General features: G+C 42.7%; 2 protein-coding genes across 5 annotated transcripts; both read right to left on the bottom strand.

Annotated features, from left to right (window-relative positions):
- Positions 1 to 409: 409 nt before the first annotated feature.
- LOC101486938 (PHD finger protein 20) lies at positions 410 to 17,691 on the bottom strand. 2 transcript variants are annotated; one of them, XM_004567533.6, is made up of 18 exons: positions 17,574 to 17,691; positions 16,318 to 16,397; positions 15,133 to 15,304; positions 13,628 to 13,712; positions 12,470 to 12,543; positions 12,123 to 12,363; positions 11,908 to 11,997; positions 10,960 to 11,019; positions 9,368 to 9,554; positions 9,192 to 9,283; positions 8,975 to 9,100; positions 7,687 to 7,773; positions 7,465 to 7,607; positions 7,096 to 7,195; positions 6,486 to 6,681; positions 6,180 to 6,396; positions 4,318 to 4,573; positions 410 to 3,725 (listed from the first exon to the last, which is right to left on the bottom strand). In XM_004567533.6, exons 2-18 carry the CDS (start codon positions 16,395 to 16,397, stop codon positions 3,589 to 3,591), a joined length of 2,343 nt encoding a protein of 780 aa, XP_004567590.3. In that variant the 5' UTR covers positions 17,574 to 17,691; the 3' UTR covers positions 410 to 3,588. The 2 variants fall into 2 exon arrangements, with proteins under 2 accessions (XP_004567590.3, XP_014265747.3); XM_014410261.4 differs by having other exon boundaries at positions 8,975 to 9,097.
- A 488-nt stretch (positions 17,692 to 18,179) lies between these two features.
- On the bottom strand, positions 18,180 to 24,127 carry LOC105941289 (uncharacterized). 3 transcript variants are annotated; one of them, XM_076878694.1, is made up of 7 exons: positions 24,022 to 24,127; positions 22,343 to 22,678; positions 21,372 to 21,686; positions 20,712 to 20,849; positions 20,313 to 20,414; positions 19,736 to 19,776; positions 18,180 to 19,432 (listed from the first exon to the last, which is right to left on the bottom strand). In XM_076878694.1, the coding sequence occupies exons 1-7, from the start codon at positions 24,059 to 24,061 to the stop codon at positions 19,313 to 19,315; spliced, it is 1,092 nt and encodes a 363-aa protein (XP_076734809.1). In that variant the 5' UTR covers positions 24,062 to 24,127; the 3' UTR covers positions 18,180 to 19,312. The 3 variants fall into 3 exon arrangements, with proteins under 3 accessions (XP_076734809.1, XP_024653977.2, XP_024653978.2); XM_024798209.2 differs by having other exon boundaries at positions 20,712 to 20,804; positions 24,022 to 24,123; XM_024798210.2 differs by having other exon boundaries at positions 20,712 to 20,801; positions 24,022 to 24,123.
- Positions 24,128 to 25,570: the final 1,443 nt, after the last annotated feature.

Here is a 25,570-nt window from a genome sequence, read left to right as displayed (position 1 = left end):
TTTCATCTCATATTTGAAGACTGGATTTTAGATTATATTTGAAGCATAATCTCAGCTCTTCAGTAAGTATCAATCTTTTCTAATCCGTTCAATTCCAGTTAAAATAAAAAAGCTCTCCAAGCTGTTCTGTTTGTGTGATCTGTATAATTCCTTCGCCCAGCGTGACTCATTAATGCTGGGATACATGTGGCCTAAAAAGTCGTCTCAGTAATGCAAATTATATCTTTAAATAGCTGAAAAGCATCCAGATGTGCTCATTTGTTGAACTAAAAAGTTGATCATAGTAAATAAATCTTTAAAAATAACTCAAACCACAAACAGGAGTAATGAACACGTGGGCACGTATTCAATCTGGAAAGCACTGCGGTCTTTAAATCCAGACACTTGAATGTGATACAACCACACCGACTGGGATTTTATACCTTTATTCAAAGCTACAACTCCTCAGAAAAACACATTTCCTCGTGCTTTAAACAAGAGTATGAATATAAAAATGAAAACTTGGGACTGTATATGAAAGACGTAAATGCCTTAAACCTGCTTTCTGATGACCAGCAGAGGGCGGCGACTGTGGCTGTAAAAAGCTGTCTGATTGGATGAAATGTCTATGAGACGCTTCCTGATATTGCCAATCTCAGGAAGCGCTGTTCTGGTGACTTTATGTTATGTGTCCATCTTTTATATACAGTTCATGTGGTCTGAGTCAGACGCCCCTGCGGGCTGCGATACGTAACACAGCATCTTTAGCCGGCGTGGTAATAAAACTTTAAAAAACTGAAGAGAAGCAACAGGTTGGATTAAAGACACATCAGCGTTAAGCAGGTAAGTTTTTCAGAGTGTAACGAGACGCTGAAGGAAAAACTGAAAATAACATGAAATGAACTGTTTTCCTGGAAAGTTCCACTTTCAAGCCATTCTATCAAAATAAAATCTACAGCTATATACAGTTAGCTTCTTGTTCAAGAATATAAAACTTCATTCAGACATATGTACATTTTAAAGCTGCTGGGGTTTCTTAATCTAACAGTAGGCTGTTTGCTTTAATGGCAGACTGCACCAACAACAGCACCTGCAGTTTTCTCCATCTGATTCTGTGCAGGACAGTCTGGTTCAGAACTCATACATATAAAACTTATTATGAGCCAGCTGTTAAAAAATAAAAAGCCGGGGACATACTCTGCTTTTCCTTATTTCTGGGGCCAGCCGTGGAAGTTCATGTTTAACATGAAGAACAATTTGCTGTGAGCCCACATATCAGGCAGCTTTTTTTCTATCCCTGGATCTGTATGATGTCACAGAAAGAGGATATTACTAATATGGTCATCTCAGGCACATAAGCCCCACCCACCTACTGTCCAAATCTTCTATTTAAGAGGAGCAACCAATTAGGAAAGAGTAGCCTTAAAGGCAGACGAGCTGAAACAGTTTCAAACAGAGCAGATAAATTATTAACTGTGAATTAAGCAAAGCTAACACTGAAGAGTCCAGAATAAAAAATGTATCATGCTGTTCACAACCCAAGATACTGTCTATTTGAACAAACAAATAAATGCAGAAAAGCAGATAAACGAGGACAGGAGGAGGGGAAGAAAACTGTTCCCTCAATGAGGCTTTTAACAGAGAAACACCAACAGGACGCCAAAGCTGACACTGTAATGACAGTCTGCCACCACAACCTCATCTGGGTGACCTCTCACAGCTCGAGCCAGCAGTGAATCATACCACGAATGGATGAATTCCTCCTGCAAAATGATTCCCAGAATTTCCCCGAATAACTTTCTAACAGAACTGAATGTGATCGGCTCTGCAGTTAGCTGTTTACATCCATTTAAACATGCGTGTTTTTAAACCCTGTTTTTCCACTGAAGACACTGAAAGTCTGGAAGCATTTCGTTTGTTGGACACTTGTAGTGAAAACAGCGCTCAGCAGAGGTGAGAAACGACAGATTAGTACAAAGAGCTACTGTTTCTGTGCTCTTTATAAGTGGTTCACACCATTTGGTGTCGAGTTTTTGTGCTTTTAAAAGATATACTGTTTGATTCTGAATGAGTGAAAAATGCAGGAGCAGAATTTTTAGTTGTCTGAAACGGTTAAACTGACCGCATCAACTTCAAATTAGCAACTGAAACAGCTCGTGAAAGGAAAACCTCAGTATCTGTTAACCTGCGGCTGATTTTTCCATCTTCCTTCTGCCCGTCTGCTGGTGGCAGTGGGCTAAGTAGGTATTCCAGGCGTGGACTCCCTCTGCAATTTTCATGACCGGGCTCCTTTAGACGTGGAGGTGCAGCGACTACTCTGAGCTCCCTCGGGGACGCCACAGCCCCTCGTCCGCTCTACGGCTGAGCCCACACGTTCTTTCAGCTGCATGTATCTGTGACATCATTCCTTCAGTCAAAGACCAGGAACAAACCATGGCCCGTGGGACAGATCAAGGCCATTGCTCACCACTGAGTCCCCAGTAGGCTTTCCCTGGTTGTTGCTGCAGTCTGCACAGTGATGACCTCCTGCATCTTTGTTGACTGGTTCAGAGCTTTACGTACATGAAAACTGAACCATATTCAAGATTTGTATAACACCAGCCTAAACATGCCTCACTGTTCACAGTGTGGTACAAAGCCCGCTGCTCCATTCTGGGTTTAAATTATTACAGAAGACAAAAAAGCTTGGAATCAGTCCAATGCTGAGCAAAAACGCTGAAACCTGAAACTGCTGCAGAGTCCCACAGACGCTCACGAGTCGTCATAATCAGTCGTGGCTTTACACAAACGTGTAAACGTCTCTTCATGCTGGAAGTGACAAATAAACTAAAGGTGTTTGGCCTCACACTGGGCATAATGATTATTGATCAATGATTAATTAACCTGTGGTGCTGCCCCACCCCAGCGGTGATGACATCAGTCATCAGGAACCACACAACAATGAAGCAGTGACTTTCAAAATAAAAGTAAGGGGTATGTCCTGCAGTAAATTAGTCAGATTAAATATGTGTGGGTAGGAAAATAAGCTGCTTGAAGGGTATCCTTCCTGAGGAACACTGAAGCCGTTTTGTTGTTGCTCCACATCGCACTGATTCCTAACATTAAAAAAAAAAGGCAGTTAGTGGTCACCAACCCTTAAGAACCTCCTGGTCTCACCAGACTGTAAAACCCTCCAAGAGTCTTTCAAACAAACAATTATTAGTACTGGCAATATTAGTACAATTAGAAAATATACGATATCCAAATCCTTTGTGTGCGTTGTTACACTTCGATGCTGGCTGGCAGAAAAACAACGAGCTGATGGCAGACGACGCGTCCGTTCAGCCTCCACAGAGACAAACATCATCCCGTCCCGATGAGACGGATGACAGCTGATCAATGACCTAACTCGTCCTCGCCTGGTGCTCACACGGGCTCTCAAGTCCGGCTGGAGGCGTTTCAGGAACAGTCGCGTTGTATTAAAAAAACAAAAAAAACAAAACACCATCTTGTTGCAGAGCACCTTTTCTCCACCACAGGGGGGCGCTGTCCTGTAACTGCAGGGAAACAAACCACAGTCAACTCAGAGTTTCACGCTCTTTGTCTCGTCAGAGTTCAGAGGGAGGGCGGTCAGCGGCAGACCGACAGGCGCCTCACGGTGCACAGGTCACACAGCAGCCGTTTGATTCGCTGTTTGAGCTGCGGGAGGCGGGACAGAGGGTCAGGAGGCTCGAGCTCGCCGGAGTGGTCCAACCAGGACTCTAGAACTGAAGACAGAGAAGAGCGAGTTTTACGACCAGCAGCGAGCACATGTGGACACAAACTAACACCGAGGTGTAACTTAGGAGCACAGCACGACTCTGACGCCTCATCACGTCCAACCCAGCGTTGCTGTATCACGCTCAGGCCCGCGCTGCTGTCAGTCACACAAGATACATGATGTACAGCAGTGAAGCGAGACTTCTCTAATCCCAATTAAATTAAAGGCCAAACATGCAATGAAGATGCGATAGATACTTTTTCACAATAATGTCAGGTCTAAATAATCAATACGGTGAAAGTGGAGCAGCAGGCAGGAACACGGCGATCAGGATGCATGAGCTTCACGACCCCTCCAAGTGAAGCGACGCAAAAACCGAACCTTCTCTCTTCTTCCTCCCACGCCTCAGTAATTATTCTCCTCCAGCTAGAATGGCTCTAACTCGCGGTGGATAATTACTTACTTGCTTCTTTCTCTAAATATTTCTCTCTGCTTTCGTAACCAGACGAAGCCACCGTGACTATTTTAATAACACTGAATGATGATTAATGTGGAGTGTTGTGTGCAACTCTGTCTTTTACATTCAACGTGTGCGTTACCGTCCAGCTCTCTCTCGATCACGTCCATCCTGGCGCTGATCTGCTGGTGCAGGGACTCGATGTGCTCCAGCAGGTTCAGCTGACACTCGGCCACCGACGCCGCGCGAGGCTCCGCTGCGCACGTCCGAGTGTGCGCCTGCTCGCCGCCGCCTGCGTGATTCTCTGTTTTTATGTTGTGCACATCTGTGAGTGCGGTGGCGTCTCTGTCTGCGGCGGTGTGAGCTGCGCTCCTGTTGACATCTTCAGGTTTTATTTCCTACACGGAGAGAATGACAGATGCTTTTAACAAACAGCAGCCAGAGACACACGAAGACTAATTCGTTTTTCAGTGAATTTGACAAACTTGGAGAGCAGGTTTGAATAACGACACTCTGCCAATGATGCTTGAAAATTCCCTTTTCTGGAGAAAATGAGGCCTCCCCCTCGCCCCCACAGAACCCCAGGTCCTTGTTTCTGTTACATCACAGTGTTAAACCTCTTGCAGCTACAATACAAGCCGTGATGCTCAGAGTTGGTTAAACAGATAATGAAGCTGGCTTTGGATTCTGAGTCCTGCAGTTTCTGCTGTATTTAAAAAGTTCAAAGAGATCAGCTGATTCTGAAGGGTCAGGTGGACATTTTTCAGTTTTTATCGATTTTCATCTAATAGCCGAACTGAAATTAGAATATTATTAGATTACATCTCCAGTTTATATTTCAGTAACTTTACAATTTAATATGAAATTTAGGTTTTACAAGTCATGGCCTGCTTATTCTGTAATAAATAAATAATTATTTTCTTTTTTACAGGTGATCTCCTTAAGATTGAGATAAAAATTCAAAGACAGTTTACGGCCACAGCCTCTACTGCAGGAAAAAGACACCGGTGGCAACAGAGTCATGAGCCAATCACAGGAGGAGCGTACAATCCCTCCACAGGCTCACCTGTCGAAACCTTTTATTTCCGTGACCCTCTCTGGATGTAAGAATCTCTCTTACATCTCACATCTTGTCTTCTGGTCCACTTAAGTAAATTCACTGTGATCTGCTCATTTCACTTATTGATTCTCCATCAATCGTTTATTTTTAGCTCCATTTCGTTGCTACTAATGATGTATTCTTTCTATTCTACAAGAATTCTACAACAGTTAAGAGAAATAAAACAATTCAGGATCAGAAACTGGTCTGAAAAACGACAAAGTCCCCATGAAATCAAACAGATGACAGGTTTTCATGATCTACCCGACGAGCCTTACGTTTGTAAAATCTCTGGCTGTGTGATTGTGCAGAGGAAGCCTGTTACAGCTTTTCTGTTGGTGTATCTTCACAGAGTATCCTCTGCAGCTCTCGCTCCCCCCCCCTCACACTCAGTAAAAGGTAAAAATAGTTCCACATTCACCAGAATGAGCTTCTAACTGGTCTTCACTGGTCTCATAGCAACAGCAGGAGCTTAGCGCTGCGAGCGTGAGGCGCTGCTTCTGCTCAAGGTCTCAGTGAGCCAGGCTTTGTTTTTTTTACTACACCTAAACCTCCCAACAGCTGAAGATTCACGCGTCTCAAATTCACAGCAGAGAAGAGCTTTGAGGAGACAGAAAAAGAGATTCATCGTCTTTGCTCAAAATAATCAGCTCTGATTTTATGATGTTCAGCCTTAATGCAGGAGTGAAATCCGAGCTTAGAGTTTATTGCTCATGTACGACTCATTCGGTCGTCCGTTTCCCCCCCATCAGTGTGAACAGCACAAATAAATGAAAATGTTTTGTGTCCTGTTACCTCGGGCAGTGGAGCGAGTTGGTGAGCACTTGTGAACGACTGTTTCGGCTTTCTGAGTAGGAAACGTGTGAACAGTTAAAAGGCTACACGAGTGTCTGCTGAGTCTCTACCTTCTCCTCGCCACTGCGCTCTTGCTTCACCGTCACCATCGGCCTCTCTTTCTCCTGCTCCTCTCCTTTTTCCCATGATGCTCCAGGCTTCTGATAGCAGTGCTCGCTGCTGACGTAGCAGACGGGCGGCTCTCCTCTCGGGCTGGACGTCAGTCTGTGCCTCTCCTCCTGCTTCCACGGTGACCTCCACAGCTGCTGGTCGGGGTGGGACGGCGAGCTGCGGGGAAAGACGGCCACAGTCAGACCGAGCTAACGTCTCTGCGGGCTCGAACAGATGAGCCGAGCCGCCGGAGCGATCGCACTCACCGCAGCAGGCTGATTTTGAGTTGCAGGGCGCTGAGGACCTGGCTGATGCCGTACGTGTGCGCCAGCAGGTGGCTGGTGTGTGAGATCTTGGAGGCGTTGACCTCCGAGTAGTTCTCCTTCACACACGACAGGCCAAACATGTGACCGGATTTCAACAAGTCGGGCTCAGACCGGAAACGCTGAGCACACCGCCAACCTGGACCAATGAGGATTACAGATGAAAACAAGATGAGAGGAGAAGCACGAGCACCACACAGGAACCCACAGAGAGCCAGCAGGTCTCTGAAAACGGCTTCAGCCTGAGCTGTGGAGCTCGTGTCGTCGAAGCCTCACACACTCACTGAGGTACAAACACACATAAGTCACATGTCCTTCTCCAACCAGTCAGAAAAGGTTACAATACAAACACACACTTTGACTTTCACCTAAACACAGAGAGCTATCCTACGACCACTCGACAAGGGGTCGAGGAACTTTTCCAGGCCTTTGCTGTAACATATAAAATGCAAGCTTTGAGTTTTATATTACACCAACTATCAAATAATCCACCTTTACCTGCTTTCTTTCACAGGCTCGGCACAGCAGTAAGTGCTCACAGTGTGAATCCTACCTGCGGTCTGTCTGCAGTAGTAGCAGATGTAGTTGTGTGGGACGTTGTCCTCGTATAAACCCATACAGGTCCCGTGCTGCCAGCACAGACACGACTCGCACTACAGACACACACAGAGAAAACACTGGGATCACGTCACAGCAGCATCACGAAACAATCCTGTGTTTCTGAGCATTCCTGACACAAAGGCCTTCAGTGACAAAAGAAGTCCTAATAAAGACAAAATTTTCACATTGAACAGAACCTGATGGACATGAATGATGTAAAATATTTCCCATGATTCATTTCTCTCCTTTCAGACTTGTTTGTCAGTTCTGTGGATTCGTTTTAAAAGCAGCTACAGACAAATCATTCCTGTGTGTGTCTCACCTGGATCATGAAGTCATTCTCCTCGTCCACCTCGCACACACACCTCACCACCTCACACTCCTCCGTCTCCGTGCCAACAGGCCAGGAGGGCGTGTCTTCTCCACTCTCTGCTGTCAGCGTTGACCAATCGCTGCCATCGTCGGCTAAAAGTACAGAAACTCAGTTTTTGAATTTTTACATCGTATCAGTGTTTGTGATATTAATGTGTGTGTGTTTTCCCACCTTGCATGTGTGTGTTGTGATGTTCAGTTGAGAGCTTGAGAGTGATCGGAGGTCTGTCTGAGCTCTCATCGTCGCTGCTGCAGAAACCTGATGAGAAGAAGAGAGAAGCAACAAAATGATTGGACGCTCGGTGCTCGCATGGACGCTGTCAACCTTGTTCTGGTGCTCAGTAACTCACAGTAATGACAACAACTAATGAGAAGCAGCTGAAAAAGAGGAGTTTTAAATCACAAACAGGTGGTGAAGGTGCTTTAGCTTCGTCTGCAGCGTTTCCAACAAAACATAAATGTTTTTACTTTCCCGTTACACTCGTGTTTGTGAGCAGCCAAAACGCCCTCAACAGCAAATCTGAGCCAAACACGCTGCAGTTCATTTTCTGCAGTGTTACTAATGCGCAGGTTCACACTTCTGTCAGATGGGACTCTATTTAAATTTGAGGATGCAATAAGTGCAATAACAGATAAAATGTGAGTTGAAGATAAATAATAAATACAATTTTATTTATGTAGCACCTTTCTAGACAGAATCACAACGTGCTGCACATAAGATAACAAATAATAAAAATGTAAAACAGACAATATAAAACAGGCAGAAATTTAACTAAAAACTGTTTTAAAAGGTGAGTTTTGAGTTGTTTTTTTAAAAACAACGACCGAGTCCACAGTCTTAATGTCTGAGGGAGAGAGTCCACAGTGGCTAAAAGCTCTGTGACCCTTAGTTCTCATCTTAGTCTGTTTTATAGTCCTGATCAGATGACCTCAGGGACCTGCTGGGGACATCGGGCTGTAGCGGATCGGAGATGTAAGCTGGTGCCAGTCCATGCAAGGCTCTAAATGTCAAGACCAGGATCTTAAAATATACTGAAATTCAACAGGAAGCCAGTGTAGCTGAAATGGATGGAGACTGCATGATCTCCCCGTGTTTGGGGGGTCCTGTCTTCCTCAAAGTCCAAAGACATGCAGTTAGTGGGGTTAGGTTAATTGGTGATGCTAAACTGGGCACAGGTGTGAATGTGAGTCTGAATAGTTGTTTGTCTCTGTCAGCCCTGCGACACACTGGTGACCTATGCAGGGTGTACCCTGCCTCTCGCCCTGTGGAAGCTGGGACAACCTGACCTCCCCCATGACTCTGACTTAGATAAGTGAAAGAAAATGGATGGTAAAATATGACACTTCTACAGCGAACTTCAAACTGTTAGATGAGGGCAGACCTCTGATTTTAGGCTCCAAATATCTTACAAACCTGTTAATCTCAGTTTAAGAAGGTCAACAGACACAATGAGTCTCACCCGTCTGACTTTTCTTCTTCTTCTTCTTCTTTTTCTTCTTCTTCAGTTTGATTCGCAGGAAGTTCTTCCTCTCCTTCTTATCCAGTCCTCCCGTTTTCTCCTTCCCCCCATCCTTCTTGGCTTCTACTAACAGGCACACATGAGAGAAATGACACCAACGCTGCTGGTTGGCCTAGTTTTCTGCTCCTATGTGCTGATGTTGTGCTCTGCTCTGTACCTGTTCCCATGATGCCATGTTCTCCGCTGGTCGAGTTCTCACTCCTCCTGTCTGACACCAAGTCGCCACCCTCTGAAAAAGATCGCTTCCTCCTAAAAAACCCCAAAATAGCTCCAGTCAGCGTTAAACTCACCGCCCTCTGCTCACCGTATCTAATCCGTGGGACATAAAGCGACCTCACGGCCTCCTCCGCGCTGCTTTGCTCCTCCAGCTGCTGGTCGGTGTGGTAGTACTTGATGTGGTAGTGCAGCAGGCTCGCCTTCCTGAATGACTTAGTGCACCCGGGAGCAGGGCACTTGAAGGGGTTGTGGTCCAGCTCAATGGAGAGGATGGGTGGAGGCTGGTTCTTTATCACCCTGTACACTGAGAGGAGAGGACACACCGAGTGTTTCTAACTGCTGTGGGACTGGATTAGGAAACCTCAGCACTTTCATGCTTAGAAAGAAGAAGGGAGCAGCTGCACACTGATAATATGCCTTTGTATTGTAACCCCAAGCACGAAGAGAGGACAGGAAGCTACATTAAATGTCTGCTCAGAAGCACAATTTGTCAATTTAAGACGGCATCTAAAATTCCTCTGGAGCTGAAGAAAAACCACAGTTCCACAAAAGTTTGGATGCTGTGCAATGATTTGCAAATCTTATGAATTTTATTCACAATAAAGCAGAAAACAAGTTAAATATTTCAACTGAGACATTTTACCATTTCATTAAATGCTTCAGACAACAAAACGCTGGAGAAGTGAGTGACAGTAAGAAAGGATCAGCTGGAGGAACGTGTTGCACCTCATCTGGTTAATTAGCAGCAGGTCGGTATAAAGAGAGGCAGACGTTCTCAGAACTAAAGAGGTTCAGCAATCTGCAAAGAACTGTCTACAAACTGAACAATTTCACAATAATGTTTCTCAATGTGAGATTGTGAAGACTTTAAATGTCTCATCATCTACAATAAAATAAAATCATAAATTATTATTATAGATTATTTGGAGAAGTATCTGCGTGTGGATGGAGGCTGAAATTCAGCATCGATGCTCGTGATCTTCAGGCCCTCAGGCAGCAGGTTAAAGATCATGCAAACACGTCGCCACATCTAAACACGGTCAGAAACAACGTCGTCTTCTCTGAACCAAAACTCACAGAAAACTGTTCCGATGTCAGACAAATGTTTTAATGACTTTTGGAAAAAGAGAAGGGAGACCCTGTGGCTCAATATCAGCGCTCAGTTTAAAAGCCTGCATCTCTGACTTCTACATCTTCTTCATGTTTCAGCACAACAATGCTAAAATCACATAAAGCATCGATTCCAACAGCACGGCTGAAAACATTTGGAGCATGGTGACACCAAAGAAGAGCCAGGACTGCTGAGCAGCTTTAACCTAAAAATGGGACAAGATTCCTCTTCCAAGAGTCCAGCTGCTGGTCTCCTTGGCTCGGAGATGTTTAAGACACAGAGGAAACATCACCCTGTACATGTTCTCTTGAGAGGTGTCGCTTCCATCAAATTTTCTCAATTAAAACATTTGATATCCTTTCATGTTCAATCTGTTCCCGCCCCATTACAAGTGTGGATTGAGCAGCCGACAGTCTTTATCTGTCCTACTTTTTTCATTAGACAAAAAAAAACAACTTTTAAACTCTAAACTTTTGTCCCCAAAGTTTGATTCTGTTCATCTGGTCGTAGCAGTCCTGGGATTTACTTACCTGGATGATTGAGCATGCATCGAGACGTTCTAACCTTTTGTGTTTATGTGGAGGACTGAGGGACTTACATGGTTCTCTGCTGAACTTGTGTGTGGTGGGAAGGTGAGCCTGACGCTCCAGCAGGACATCTGAAACAAAGATTAAATAAAACAAACAGGTCAAGTACGTTACAGAAGCATAACCACTTACTGATCCAAATAAGAGAAGCACCTGCGAACAAAGTTAAACTGTGTTTCATCTGTTAAGAACTGGATTTTCTCACATTCACCGTGGTTTTATCCTCGGGTTGGCTTGAATGTTCTTACCGGTCAAAATTAAGATTTTACTTTATTATATGCTCACATACACTAGCACTATGTACTCAAAGTACACCTGTATAATATTCTACAGCACATTAGTCACGTTCAATGTGTGACACAAAATAATTAATATTTAAGTCAAAATTAACATTTTATCTTCACTTTGGAGTAGAGGTCATCTTTAAGCTGGACAGAAATAGTGATTTGACTGGTATGAAAAACATGTTCCAGTTTTGTCCATCTCACCCAGGTCTAATAAGAACTATGTCTGCTGTCCTCCTGAGTGAGACAGTCCCCACAGACATCGTCTTAAAGCTAAGAGAACCATGTAAAATGTGCACATGTTCTGTGGAGTTCTCATGTTTGGACCAATACACGCATGTCTAAAGTCCTCCTCTGTCGACTTCAGGCACCATCAGTGAGTCTGCTGCTGTAGGATTTGCTGGTGCAGAGCCGCCGGTGTCGTCTGTTGATATTCTGGATGAGACTTGCAGCCCCCTGCCCCAGTTGTGGCTTTTCTAATGCAGACATATTTAGAAAAGCTTATAAAAGCCTAAGTTGTTGTTACATTGTAGCTGAAGGTTTTCAGGTTTCATTTCGGCAAACAGGACCTCACTTTTTCGTGCATACTCAACCCGGACTACAAGTGGAAACCAGAAACCCTTTATGTATTCTCCATATTCCTGTGCAGATATCTGTTTACAGAGATAAGTGTACCTCTGTCTATGTGGGCAGGGTTAAGTGCTGCTGCTGCTGGGGGGGTGGAGTTAGCTGTGATTGGCTGATTCTGAGTTCCACTGCTTCTGCCTGGAAGAGAGACAGACCATTGTTAACCATTTTAATTTGCTCCTGCTGACGAGCTGCAGAGCCTCCAAACATCTGGACAGATCTACAGTGTGCGGGCGCTTGGGGTCAGAGGTCATCTTACTTACTGTCATCTGTTTTCTTCTTGGCAGGTGGATTTGAGGATGAAGGTTCTGCCTTCCTCTTCCTGTCCTCCTCCCTCTCCAAAGCTGCATCGGTCTCTTCTGTTGTCACCTTCTCATCTGCCTCCTCTTCCTCCTTTTTCTCCTCCTCCTCTTCTTCTTCCTGTCCTTCTCCTCCTTCCTCCTCCTCACTCTCACCTTCCTCCCATCCCTCGCTTCCCACAGCACTTTTCTCAGATCTGGATTTCTAAGAACGACAAACAAACAAAAACAAACACATTAAGGATCAAAGACGTTGTGATTGTGTGAAACACTGAGTAGACGAGGACCAATTAGAGAGAAGCATTTCTTACTTCCTGGAAAGGTTTGACTTTGGTGGGCTTCACAGTCCGAACCACGCCATCATAGAATCGCACTGTGTAGGAGTCTGACACAGGAAAACACAAACACCAGGTTTAGATCAATCATGTTCCAAAAACAGCCGATTCGCTTCAGTAACAACAGGAACGCAGCACAAACAACCCAAAGACGGACAGCGGGAGTCAAACAGCATGAAGGGAGGACATAAAAGACGCCCATCCATTCACTGAGCTTATCTGGGTCAGAGCCGACCGAACCACTTCAACCGGCACCTTTTGATGCAAAGGAGCACGGCTGTGCTCTGAGCTCTGTCTGAAGGGAGAGCCCAATTTTTGCCACTTGAATGCACAATCTTATTTTCTGGTAACTACCCACAGCTCGGGGTCACATATGAGAGAGGGAATGTAGATCAACCAGTAAATTGACAGCTTCGCCTTCAAGCTCAGCTCCCTCTTCACAACAGACCGGACCCAGCTGCACCAGCCCTTCTGTCAATCTCCTGCTTCAATCTCCACCTAAGTGCCTCAAACAAAGCCCAGAGATACCTCACCTCTCCCACCTCAGGCAGCAACTCGACTCCAAACCAGAGTTTTTAGTATGAATTAATCAGGATTTATTTGACTTTTCTTTAATGAAACGCTTTTAACAGTCCAATGTATCAGCTTCAACTGTAAAAATAATGTAAGCAGCATTATATCATTAATATCATTGAATCAGGAAAAGCACTCAGGATTAGCTGACTTATATTGTAGAGTAACTTAGTGTAATTAATGAACCCACACACAATCCGACCTCCATACTAGTCAAGTTACTGGAACAAGAAGCACAGAGGGGTGGGCTGAAATTTTGGGCCTCTCACCTCATTTTTTTCCCAGTATTATTAAGACCGCCTTACTTCTTAAGTGCAGAAGCAAGCTAAATCTGAATCGTTACGATATATACTATGAAAGAAAACATATGCATGGGTCCATTGAATAGCCAAAAGTTAGTGAGGGGTGCAGATGGTAGGTGCTTAGTGATTTATCAGACAACCTTGTGATAAACAGCTGCACTGACCTTCCCCCTCCCCCCCCCCCCAAAATCAGTAAATCAACCAGCAGTAGAATACAGTAGAAAAACAGCAGAGGTAAAAGGTCACAGCTGAACCTCACCGTCCTTGTTGACACGGAGGATTTTGGCCGGGTAGAAACGACAGTCGGTCCAACAGGCCAGAACCTTTGAGCCTGAAACAAACGTCTGAGTCGCAGAGAAAACATCTGTTAGCTTACGCAGTCAACATTCTCCTAGCTTCAACTTATTATTGTCATAATCTTTCTAGTCTTCTTGACCAACATTATTAAAACACACTAGGGCTGCCACAAACAATTATTTTGATAGTCGACTAGTTAGATCATCATCCATTGGCTGTAAAACTTACAGCTTATTGCACCAGGATGCATCTGCTCTTATATAACTATCATTAACTTACAGCTTTAAGTGTTTAAGGTCTGTGCTAACTAAAGACAAGATGATAGTTTATTAAACTTTTAATGAATTTTGTCTCGGTGGAGTTTAATAAACTCAGCCGTCTGCTCCTTGCCATCTAAAATATAACAGGTAGTGTCTGGTGTTTTACGCCGGCTCTAGTGAGCCTAGAACCCTCCAGCTATCGAGCGGGTGGGTAGCAGAAGTCTCCGAAAACGTCGGGGCACTTTTACAAATTTGTGATGTCTTCATAAACCGAGCAGACATTTGAAGTTTGCACAGCTACATTCTCGCCTAAAAATGTGTTAAAAGTTTATTTTGTGACCCAGAAAGAGTAATATTAAAACTATGTAGCTGCTGCCATTGTTGGAAACAGGAATTGGCTGGGTCGTGCTATGAATTCTGGGATCATTTGGGCCAGGAAGGATACATCCGACTCATCCTTCAAATTCGGGGAAAAGTAGGACGCATTTGGAGAAATCTTCAAATTTGGAAAGCCTTCGTCGCGTCGCTGTAACGTAATCAAACGCTGCCTCCTAACGATGCAGCCCGTAAATTTGGACAACAGCTATGATACTGGAGACAGCTTCTTCTTCTTCTTCGGGGTTTAATGGCAGCTGGCATCTTTGTACATGCAGTGCTGCCACCTTCTGTTTCAGTCCGCTATTACACTCTTAAATCCTAATATTTATTCCTGCGTCTTTCTGGATCTTACAAAGCTTCAAACGACGCGTTGACTATTAAATTTGTCATCGAAATTTTTGATAGTCGACATAATCGTGACTAGTCGACTAATCGTGGCAGCCCTAAAACACACACCCAGTTTCTGCTGCTCTGTCCACAGCAGCTGCTTCACTGTCAGTCTGTATTATGAGCCTAACCTCCTCAAATGTATTTAAAATGATAGCCTCATCGTCTGTCCACGTCCTGACTGATGGTGGGGTAAATGATAACAGAAATATATTGTGGATACGATGAACCAAGTTGTAGTACAGGCTCTGATATTTTCACATTTACTTCAAATGCAGAGTATCTAGGATTTATATGCAGGAATTAAATATATTATTTCAGTTCATGCATCTTAGAAAAATAAAATCTTATTCAGTATCAGCATCCCTGCCATGACACTGATACCGATGTTTTAAAAACTATTTAAAAAGAAACATCTGTGTACGTCTAACATGTTCTATACCGGCTGTGATCGCGTTGGATTCAGGCCCTGCCTCCTCAGGCTGACTCGCTCCTTCGGCCGCAGGTACGGTGAGTTCCACTGAAACCACTCGTCATGGCGACGGCTCCACTGCAGATAGTGGATCAGGACCCGCTCTTTGTCATAATCAATCTTCTCAATGGTGGCCGTGTACCTAAAAGGAGGACAAACTTTTAGTACACCATTAAATTTGAAGTATGTTCTCCCAAAAATCTTTATCATTTCCACATTCAAAATTAGCTTTTGTTTAGCTACAAATTAGAGGATATTTACGCACCACAGGAAAGGTTGGGCTTTTTGAATTCACACATGAGCACAGCTGGTTGCATATCTTTAAGGCAATGAGTCAGTGTTACTTCATTTAATATAAGTCTGTTCCTTTTTTTGTTGTTATTTGGTGGATTAAAAATCATAACAAAGTTAAATACTTTATTAAAATCCTGGAAAAAAAATCACCACCAGTATCTGAAAGTTTCCTGTATGTTGGCTGAACTGCTGTGGGAACTTAAATGAATCATCCACTCATCGGATTTCCACAGATCAGACTCATAACAAAGGGACTATTAAGAAGTCGCTAACCCACACTTTACTTTAAAAGCTTGAATGAGTGGGTACATCATAACAGCAGAAGCTCAGTAAAACAAACAATTAATTTTTGTTATTTTGAGTGTGTTAGTGCAAGGAGGGTGGACATGAGTGTCGGGGTGATTAGTGACAGAAGGAGAGCAGCAATAGTGAAAGGGAAGGTTTAAAAGATTGTAGTGAGGCCCATTGTGATGTTTGGTTGTACAGGAGGCAGAGCTGAAGATGTTCAGATGTTGACTAGGAGTGAGCAGGATGAACAGCATTAGAAATTAGTGCATCAGAGGGAGGGCTCAGAGTCAGGGAGGAAAGGCTGAGGTGGTTATGATGTGTGTAGGAGAGTGAGAGTGGATATCTTGGGCAAAGGCTGTTGAATATGGAGCTGGTGGTTGGAGTAACAGAGGAGGATGCAGGGACACAGTGAGATGGAGGCAGATCATCTGCTGTGACGACCCCTAAGGGAAAGAATAAGTGTGTGTGTGTGTGTGTGTGTGTGTGTGTGTGTGTGTGTGTGTGTGTGTGTGTGTGTGCGTGTGTGTGTGTGTGTGTGTGTGTGTGGAAGGTGGTGGGGAGGAGTCTTCTGACCAGTTCTTGTGGTGGTCTCGAGCTTCTAGTTTGGCTCCGACTTCAAATGTGATGCCTGATCGGTCCGGAGGTGTCTTCATCTGGTACAAAAACACAGGAAGTGTTGATGTGAGCATTTTCTGTCATTTTACTGTGGAGAGTTTATTTGACAGTTCAATATTTTTAAGCCATTTTCTTTTGTTTTGATGGAGCACAGCGGTTATCCTCAATGTTGGATATAAATATTCTATTTGCTATGTTTCATTATTTGTGGAACAACAAGTGTAAATGGACAAGGTGAATAAAAACTCAAAGGCGGTCCATTCAAATAACTTATAAACAGAGTATAGGTTGAACTAAGCAAATTCCTAAATAAACTCAAACTCTAGATATGCCAAAGATTTCTTTTCTTTACAGTTTCCCCCATATTGTATTTATTATCTTAACAAATAAATGTTTGAATTTTCTTTTTTCTTCTATTTTTGCAAACTATTGTTGTAAGTTAAAAAAAAAAAAAAAAGCAAGAACACACAAAGGTCAAAGGTCGCGAACGCTACTGTACGTCAAGTTGCGTGATGACGGCATACATATGATGACGTTGCGCCCGTCTCTGATAACGGTTGCAGCCCAACTTTTTTTAGTGTAGTTATTATCAGCTTTCCACGGGTGCAGTCTGAATTTCGACTGAACAAATGTGCGAATATTAAACTCGAACAGTTTGTAATGAATGAAACAGACATTTGACTTTCCGCTTGATATTCCTTAGCTTTCTTAGTAGAAGAAGATAATTGGTCTTGAAGACTCCTAAGGACGCCTACTCTAAATTTTATTGGCTGTCTCGGTCGTCAGTCGCTCTAAATGTCCCTCCCCTGTCTAGCTTAACAGATATTTGACAGCGGCTAAGATGCTAATGCTATCAATGTTAGCTCTAAATATTAGCACAGATTGACACCGGACGAAGCGGAAAGTGCTTTAAAAGAACACTTCAGTAAAAGACACCAGCGTAAGAGAAGATACAGTCGCATGTTTAAAGCTGTCCTCTGAGCTGGTGCAGTTCAGCGGAGTTGGATCGCCTCTCCATTGACTGTGAATACAGAAGCTAACACAGCTAACAGTTCGCTGCTGCTGAAGCAGCTTAGGCTGACAAGTCCCACTGACCGCTGCGAGCAGCCGCAGGCCTCCTGTCGGCCAGCGGAATATTTAATAAAATGTCTCTGCACTTTAATTACAAACATGAGCGTGGAATATGTAAACGAGAAACATAAAAGCTTGTTTACCTCTGACGTTACTTGTTCTCTGCACTCCTCATACTGTGATGACTATAGAGCGCATGCGCGAAGGGGGCCGAGTTTCTGGCAGGGATGGGACGCTTGAAAAGCGTTTCTTCGCTGTGTCGAGGCTCCGACGCGATGTTTCAAAATACTGCACCGAACACAGAGATCACATGACCACGAATAAACTAGGCTTTGGTGCCCCAGTTCCGACAGGTGGTGTACCTGCTGCTTCCGGGCACTGCGAGGCGTCAGGATTCACATTTTTTTTAATGAGCCAGAGTCATTTGTAATTACTGAATTAATGTTTTTGTATTTATGACACGCGCATGTGTAACAGAAAACAAGGCCCTCTCTCTCTTTATTATTTTCTTTGTGGTTAATGGAGACCGACATTATCTAATTACTTAAACACGGGAATCCACAGAGAAAGAGACGTCGGCGCTCTGTAAACTCATTAAAGTATCTCAGTAAAAAACCTCCTTTCTGCTTTCAAGGAGAAATAAAACAGACAGAAATGTTCGACTCTGACTCCGTCTGTGCTCTAATTTTATTTTTTCTTCTTTCAACAGAAAATGTTATTTGCAGGATTGAGTGACGTCATGCTCCCTGTAACTCCCATAAAGAATTTATTTATATTGTAAAAGAAATATTAGAAAAACACATGAATACAGGTGACCTACTTCTTAACGATTTTCACGACATGCGTTTTTTTCTTTCATTTTAAGTCTCACTGACGCTTCTGCTGCGAGTATCTCATAAACAGCATCTCCAAGATGTGGCGATAGTAAAATTGTCCAGCAGGTGTCACTGTGGAGATGTTTTCAGATCGTCTCGAAGCCTGAATATAATTCCAGCACACATGCGTGGTGTGTTTCGTGTTTCATGAAGCCTCGCTTTGCACATCACGGCCATTAACCAGCACACAGTGAGGTTTGGAGAAGAAGAGACGTGGCTTCAGTTACAAGTTCTGCCTGTTTATTAAAAGAAATCAATTAATTACAAAAGAAAATAAGATATGTTCAATAACACTTAATGGCATTCATAAAGAAAACCGAGCTAAGCCTGAAGTTGTTTAATTGCATATCATAAGTATTACTGTGTCAACGACAGGGCAAAGTAAACAGCAGAAAAAATCTTATTGAAAATCATATCAGACTGTGAACTTCTGGGACTAAATGCACTTTTCACACACAGAAACATGCACTAGCAATGAACCTGAGATAAAACCTGCAAGTTAGGACAGTAACTTGGACATAACCTGCAGAGTAGATCAAAACCACAGCTAAGCAGAGCATAAGAGACAGCCGATGAATACATGGGAGCACAGTGCAGTGAGCACTGAAGTAAATGGATGTGACAAGCATGCAAAAATGAGCTGATCTGGCATGTTCTCATTAGTCTTGTTGCAAATTAAAATGATAAAAAAAAATGCAGTTCACTAATGTTCACTTGAGGCTCCAGTGAGTCAACCATAGACTTGATGTCCAACTTTACACCGGAAATAAACACGTTTTACAAGGGTGACAGACAGAGACCAAGACGTTTTTGTCTTTCTATCTGCAATTTCCTCCTTTATAACAAACATTCAGGGAGTTGTTTATTTTTAAAACTTAACCTATTAAGTTGTATTAAGGCTTAAAATGTGCACATTTATGGGTGTAGTTGCTGTGAATTTCCAGGGTCTGTAAAAAGACTGAAGTCTTCAAGTACAAAAACAAACCCAGGTGTGAATCCAGAGAGTCTCATGTGTGGTGTGTGAGTGTAGAGTAGGTCTGGTCCTGGTCCCTGCTGGCTGGATCGAGGCTCTGGTAGGTCGAGTCTTCACGTGTAGAACCTGGAGTAAAGTTCTCGTAGTGGACGTCCTGAAACAGAGACAAACTGTCTTCTTCACATAAAAAGAAGAGACTCTGACTTGGTTAAATCATTTGTGCTGGTAAATATTTCCACGTTGCCTCGTTGAACCTCTCAGACAACAGTGTCTCTGTTTGTTGTTGGAGTCTCCGTCTGGGCGGCCATTTTTGTCACCTACCTGTTTGAATTCACCTTCTTGGACTGTAATTTCTGGAACAGTCTACAAACTGAACCATCACACTGTGACTGCTTTATTTCTTTGTTACAGTAGCAGTCTGTCAACAGTGAGAGGAACCAAAGAGAAAGAAAGTCACCTCCATGTTTGTGCCCTCTGAGTTTCCTCTGGTCCTCAAACCTGTGGAACAAACAAAGGATGTTCCTCTGTTAGAGGCAACAATCATTCAAAGTGCACGTGAGGCTGAAGATCACTGCTGCCCCTCCTGTTCTTTCATCCTGCTTAGTTGGACTTTATTAGGCTTCATTTTAGACTTTGCCTTCAGAATCAAAGACTCACATTTGCTCGAGTCTCCTCCTGTGTACTGAAGAAGTGATCCACAATAATTATACTATTTTACAGTTTTCATGGGTCGTGTAGTCAGTATATTTTTCCTGTTTTTACTTCACACGTCTGAAGCAGAGAACATCTGGATCTGATCCTGCTGACAGTGTCCAGAGTTCATGTGTGACACAGTTTAGGATTCAGTTACTTCCAGTGTTTAACATCATCTCTACAAGTCACTCCACTCTCCTCTTAGAGCCCAAAGTGGACAAGCAGGATGAAATATTTTGATGTTTGACTGCAGCTGTTTGAACAGACTTCAAGTGAAGTGAAAAAAGAGTTTTGGTTAGAAACGAGACGTTCTGTGTGTTTCTGTGTCTCTGTTGTCTTACCTCTGCTGCTCTTTCTCTTGATGCAGATTATTAGAACAGTCAGTGATGAGAGGATGATGATGAGAGCCAGAGTCAGACCCACAACCAGCAGCACATCTGCAGCTGATTGAGAAGAACAACAAGCTGAAGACATGCGTACAGTATATAGAGCTGTACAGTAAGAACTCATCACCTACAGACTGAAATAATATGAAATAGAGGTTGTGTTATTTTAGCATTTTACAGCTTCTAAAGAACATATTCACTTCAGATTGTTTGCTAATGTCACTTGTCAAACTAAATGAAAAGCATATAACAGGACACATTAAGGAGTAATTATGATAATAATTAAACCAGTTTTCACTCAGGTTATAAAGAATCTGTCAGTGTTTCTACTCTCAGACTCATAGATGGATGTACCTGCAGATGCTGCTCTTTCAGGCTGCTCAGTGCTTCCAGTCAAAGTTAATGAAGGTGTGCAGCTTCCTGTAGTCGTGGCTGATGGTCCAGCTGCTGAACAAGAGCAGAGAGGAAAGTTTGACTTATAAATGTTTGGAGCTGTGAAGAAGAAAAACACAAAGATTCAAAAATCAGCTGAGAAATCAAACGAGCCTTAAATGGATCCACTGACTGAGAAAAAACCAGTTTGGCAAATTTAGTGTTAGATTTAAAAAAATGCACTAAAATAGTTTAACAATGAAATAAAATATGAATGTATGTTGAAATATCAGGTTCTTGGAAACAATAAAGACATTTAGGGACATTAATGGTCACCTGTTCATTTCCAGCTCCACACTCTGATTCCTGCTCTCCATCACAGTAACTTTACAAAGTTCACACTTCTAAATAATCTTGTTTCTAAATAATTCTGTTTCTATGTTGAGATAAACTGAGTGCTGAGAGCAGCCTGAGCTGTTGGCTCACAGGGATCACTGTACAGACACTGAGCTCATTATTAGAAACTTTGCTCGTGTTCAACATGAACATCCACCACTGGAACAGCAGATATATGACAGGAAATAAGGAACAGCTGAACAGCTCCACTCTGACAACATTTGATTAATGTCAGTAAAAACTCACCGTCTGTGACAGTGACCTCAAAGTCTCTGAATGAACTGCTGGAAGATCCACTCAGGTAACATCTGTACCGTCCTGAGTCAGACTTGGTCAGCTGTGTGATGCTCACATACAGAACTCCTGAATCATATTCAATTTTGTATCTGCCTCTCTGAGCTTTGATATCAAGTGTAAGAACAAGAATGTTTTCTCCTACACATTCTCCTCTGCAGAAGAACACTCTGTTTCCAGGTTGTTTAAAGGAACATCCGACTGTGAGAGAGCTTCCAGTTTCTTTATCAAAGTGTTTCAGCTGATCATCGTTTCCATCCAGCAGTGCTGTTAAAGAGACAAACAACCAATAGTTACTATCTGTGCTGAAGATGATGCAGTCTGATCAGAGTAACTCCAGTTTCATCCACAGTTACACTGGGAGCTGCCCAGTTCAACCAGTCTGACAGAGGAACTGTTGAACTAAGTGAGATTTAAACGGCTTCATCATCAGACTGATTGGATTCATGAAAACCAGCTTTTATGACAAGTATAGACTCTAAACTGTGAACCCTTCATGGTTTTAAGTACATTTAAAGTCTGGATGGACGTTTGTGTTGTGAATGTGATTTTCACACATTCATTGAGGAAGAATCCATTTTGCTGTGAGGGGAACTCTTGGAAAGATCAAACCGACGACACAGAAGCAAAAACTCATCAAAGAAAATCAAAGTTACATCAGAAAATCTTCTTTCATTCATCAGCGTCTGTTTCTGACATCAACATTTCATTCACATCATTATCAGCTGACACACTCACTAATATTCACACACACTCGTGTCCCAGCTGCAGTTCATCGGTTACTTAGAGGAGTCCAAATGTAACCAACAGTTGACAGAAGAACAAACTTCAGCTTCTTTAAACCGTCAGCAGCTGTCAGTGAAACTCAAACTTTGCTTCAGGAACAGAAACTAAACATTTCCACAGCTGAAACAGAAACTCACCTTCAGCAACAACGATCACAAACTGTGTGAGTGAAGCTGATGATGAAGATCCAGCCAAACCACAGCTGTACTGTCCAGAGTCAGACTCAGTCAGCTTTGAGATGCTCACATATAAACCATGAGAACCAGTCCATTCATATTCAATGCTGTATCTGCCTGTTTGAGCTCTGACATCAGTTGTATTAATGAGAATGTTTTCTCCTTCACATTCTTCTCTGCAGAACATCTTCCATGTTCCTGGAGAATTAAAGGAGAATCCAGCTTTAAAATCTCCTCCAATGACTCCATAGTGAAGAATCTGAGCATCGGTGACTTCAGGGTTTCCCTCCTGCAGAGCTGTTGGAAACATGAACCATCAACAGTTACTGTTTGTACTTCCTGTAAGAAGCTGCAGTCTGATCACAACATTCACACACAGACACACTGAGACTAAAGTCTGAATAACAACAATGATTCATGTCAAATACATTTTATTGTCTAAAGTGGTGGAAAATCTTCTTCCAGTCGACACGACTCAAAATATATCTGAACATGTTTCCTATGCATGAATAAAATGACAATAAAAGATGAAGATAAACAAAACATGTAAATGACTCATAACTCCTCTGTGTGGTACTTGTAGTAATTATGTGTTGAGAGATTGAAGCAACAGCTCAACATGCAAGTTTTTCATGTGTTTCATCCACAGGAAGTGATGTCATCATTTAGTTTAAATGTACTGCTGGTGTCAAAGTTCATGAAGCAACAACAAAACCAGTGATGAAGTTTTTATTTGTTGTAACTTTGTTTTACTGAGGGTGATCGTGGCTCAGGAGTTGGGAGTTCACCTTGTAACCTGAAGGTTGCTGGTTCGAGCCCCGGCTTGGACAGTCTCAGTCGTTGTGTCCTTGGGCAAGACACTTCGTTTTTTTTTTTTTTTTGAGGAAGTAACAAATACTTGCAATTAACGACATGTTATTGAGTAATTTATGACTCTATTTTAAAGCTCTGAAGCCAAACTCAGCAGCTGATGTGAGTCAGTTACTTTATGTGAATGATTTCAGTTCATTCCAGCATTTAAACTCTGTGCAGTCGTATTTCTGTTCAGCTCCAACAGGACAAACAGGAAGAATTAGCAAATAACTTTTCACACAACTCTGGGTTTGAAGATGCTGACAGATTTCACTCACGTCTCTCACAGGTTTATATTTGTCTGCAGGTAGTGATGTCATTTTGTCAAATCTATATGCACTGTGGGAGTGAACTGTGAATAGTCACAGTGAAGAAACATGAACATGTAACAGTAAAAGCAACAAAATGTGTTTTTGTCTTTCAAAGAAAAATTCATTGACTTGATCAACAAGTTTGTATTTTCAAATAATAACTGAAAGTATCAGGTGGAGTTTTTACTTTGATGTTACAGGTTATTTTGAGGACGTAACAAACACTTGTAAGAAACCATCTTTGAAAGGACGAATCCTAAAGCCAAAGTGAGCAGCAACATGTCCATGAATGTCTCACTGTGATGGTTTCTTCTGTCCATACTGGCCACAAACACATCCATGAAATCATGAATAAAAGCAGTTTGAATGGAAGAAGCGTCCATGAAAGTGACTCATAGCTGACTCTGATCATCATGTTTAACAACAGAAACATGTTGAAGAAGGAGAGTGACAGAAAGAACAAGTGAATGTACTCACAAAGGAAGAAGCAGCAGATCAGAGTGTGACGGACTTTCATGATGAGGCTCTGATGGTTCACTGCTGCCTCTCTTCTTCTTCACTGGAAACCAGGAACTTGTGACGCCTCACTTCTCTAACTGAAGGAGTCCCTCCTCCAAACACCACAGCACCTCTACACTCCTCCCCTCTGCATCCGTCTGTGAGTCTGCTGCAGGGCCTCAGGCTTCCTCCTTATATTTATAGTATTATGTGCAAAGTGGAAATACAATGATGACACTTGACTCTGTTAAATTCAGCACCGTGACCAAAACCTCCAACAATGATCATCATTCATCATGAAATCATTTCTCTTACTGTATCTGAAGAACTTTAGTTTGGGATCATTTAGAAAAACAGTTTGGGTCAAATGTTAGAAAAGAGTCAGACTTTCTTTCTTCTCACAGTTTGTTTAACATGAGTTTCAAATCTTTGAACATTTAAATACATCTATGAACAGAATATGAAAGAACAACAGTTCTGATATTATATCAAACATTTCAATCACCTTGTGGTTCAAAGTGGTATTACATGACAGCACAGCCTCGTGTAATACCACTTTGAACCACAAGGTGACGCACGAGTCAGTGTAGCATCCAGTACGTCCTCAGTCCGACATGAGACATCCCAACATTATTCCAGTTAGCTCAATATTCCAGTTCCAGGAATGCAGGAATGTTATTGTCACACTCAGCCAACTGATCCTCCTGAGACACAGAAAAAACATTCTTTTGACAGAGTAAAGTTTAATATTAAACAAATTAAATAAATAAATCAGCTGTAATCTGATATTTGTGACCTACCGGAGACTGAGAGAGAGCAACTTGTGTGTTTGGAAACATTTGAAGTGTTGCTGATGTAGAATATTTAGCTGATCTAGAGTTTAGAAATGTGTTATTGTAGAATATAGAACTATTGTAGAGACACTGTGTGTAGAGTAATAAAGGCCTCACTCTGTTGTGAACTTAGATTGTAGGAGGCTTCTCCCCCACTGAGTGGAAATTCCCCAGAGGAAGCTTTAGGGTGGGGGTTGCAACATTTATGATACTTGTAACTGTGGTCTAGAAGGGAGAGGGGTTTTATGACCTCTAGGGAGTCACCTACACCCACAGTGTTTTAACTGTCACGCACACACATCCACACGCACAGTCACTCATGTGCACACACATACACACAGGTATGCGCACACACTCACTCATGAGCACTCACATAGACACAGACAGAGTTTGCAGCACACCGTAGGGGGGTTTTATGATGGGGTTGTTTCTATAAAGCTGGGTGGAACTAACAAAGGGATGAAGATTTTTGCAGAGGGACACCGGCCTCATCTTCCCTTCTAGAAGTGCATGCTTAAATGAAGAAGAGTAAAGATAAATGAAGATGAATAAAGATGAATAAAGATTTTGTGAAAATGACTACTGAGTCCGGTGCCATCTCTGGATGCTCGAGGAATAAAAAGAACCGGGGTAAAACTGATTTCGCGACACTGAATTCCAGTGTAAGGCTGAGGGTTTATCTGTTTATCTGTTTA

Source organism: Maylandia zebra, linkage group LG20 (genome assembly GCF_041146795.1).
Source record: "Maylandia zebra isolate NMK-2024a linkage group LG20, Mzebra_GT3a, whole genome shotgun sequence".
Lineage (NCBI taxonomy): Eukaryota > Metazoa > Chordata > Actinopteri > Cichliformes > Cichlidae > Maylandia > Maylandia zebra.
Note: the sequence above shows the minus strand (reverse complement) of the source record. Positions and strands in the feature narration are given on the sequence as shown.

What these genes read in the sequence shown, in the direction of transcription:
- LOC105941289 (XM_076878694.1), bottom strand. Translation starts at nt 24,061, where the DNA reads ATGAAAGTCCGTCACACTCTGATCTGCTGCTTCTTCCTTT. An exon ending in CAAGAGAAAGAGCAGCAGAG is followed by an intron (nt 19,777 to 20,312) that starts GTAAGACAACAG and finishes TTTGTTCCACAG; the next exon opens with GTTTGAGGACCAGAGGAAAC. An exon ending in CAGAGGGCACAAACATGGAG is followed by an intron (nt 19,433 to 19,735) that starts GTGACTTTCTTT and finishes TCTCTGTTTCAG; the next exon opens with GACGTCCACTACGAGAACTT.
- LOC101486938 (XM_004567533.6), bottom strand. Translation starts at nt 16,397, where the DNA reads ATGAAGACACCTCCGGACCGATCAGGCATCACATTTGAAGTCGGAGCC. An exon ending in ACATGGCATCATGGGAACAG is followed by an intron (nt 9,101 to 9,191) that starts GTACAGAGCAGA and finishes TGTGCCTGTTAG; the next exon opens with TAGAAGCCAAGAAGGATGGG. An exon ending in TCACAACACACACATGCAAG is followed by an intron (nt 7,608 to 7,686) that starts GTGGGAAAACAC and finishes CTGTACTTTTAG; the next exon opens with CCGACGATGGCAGCGATTGG.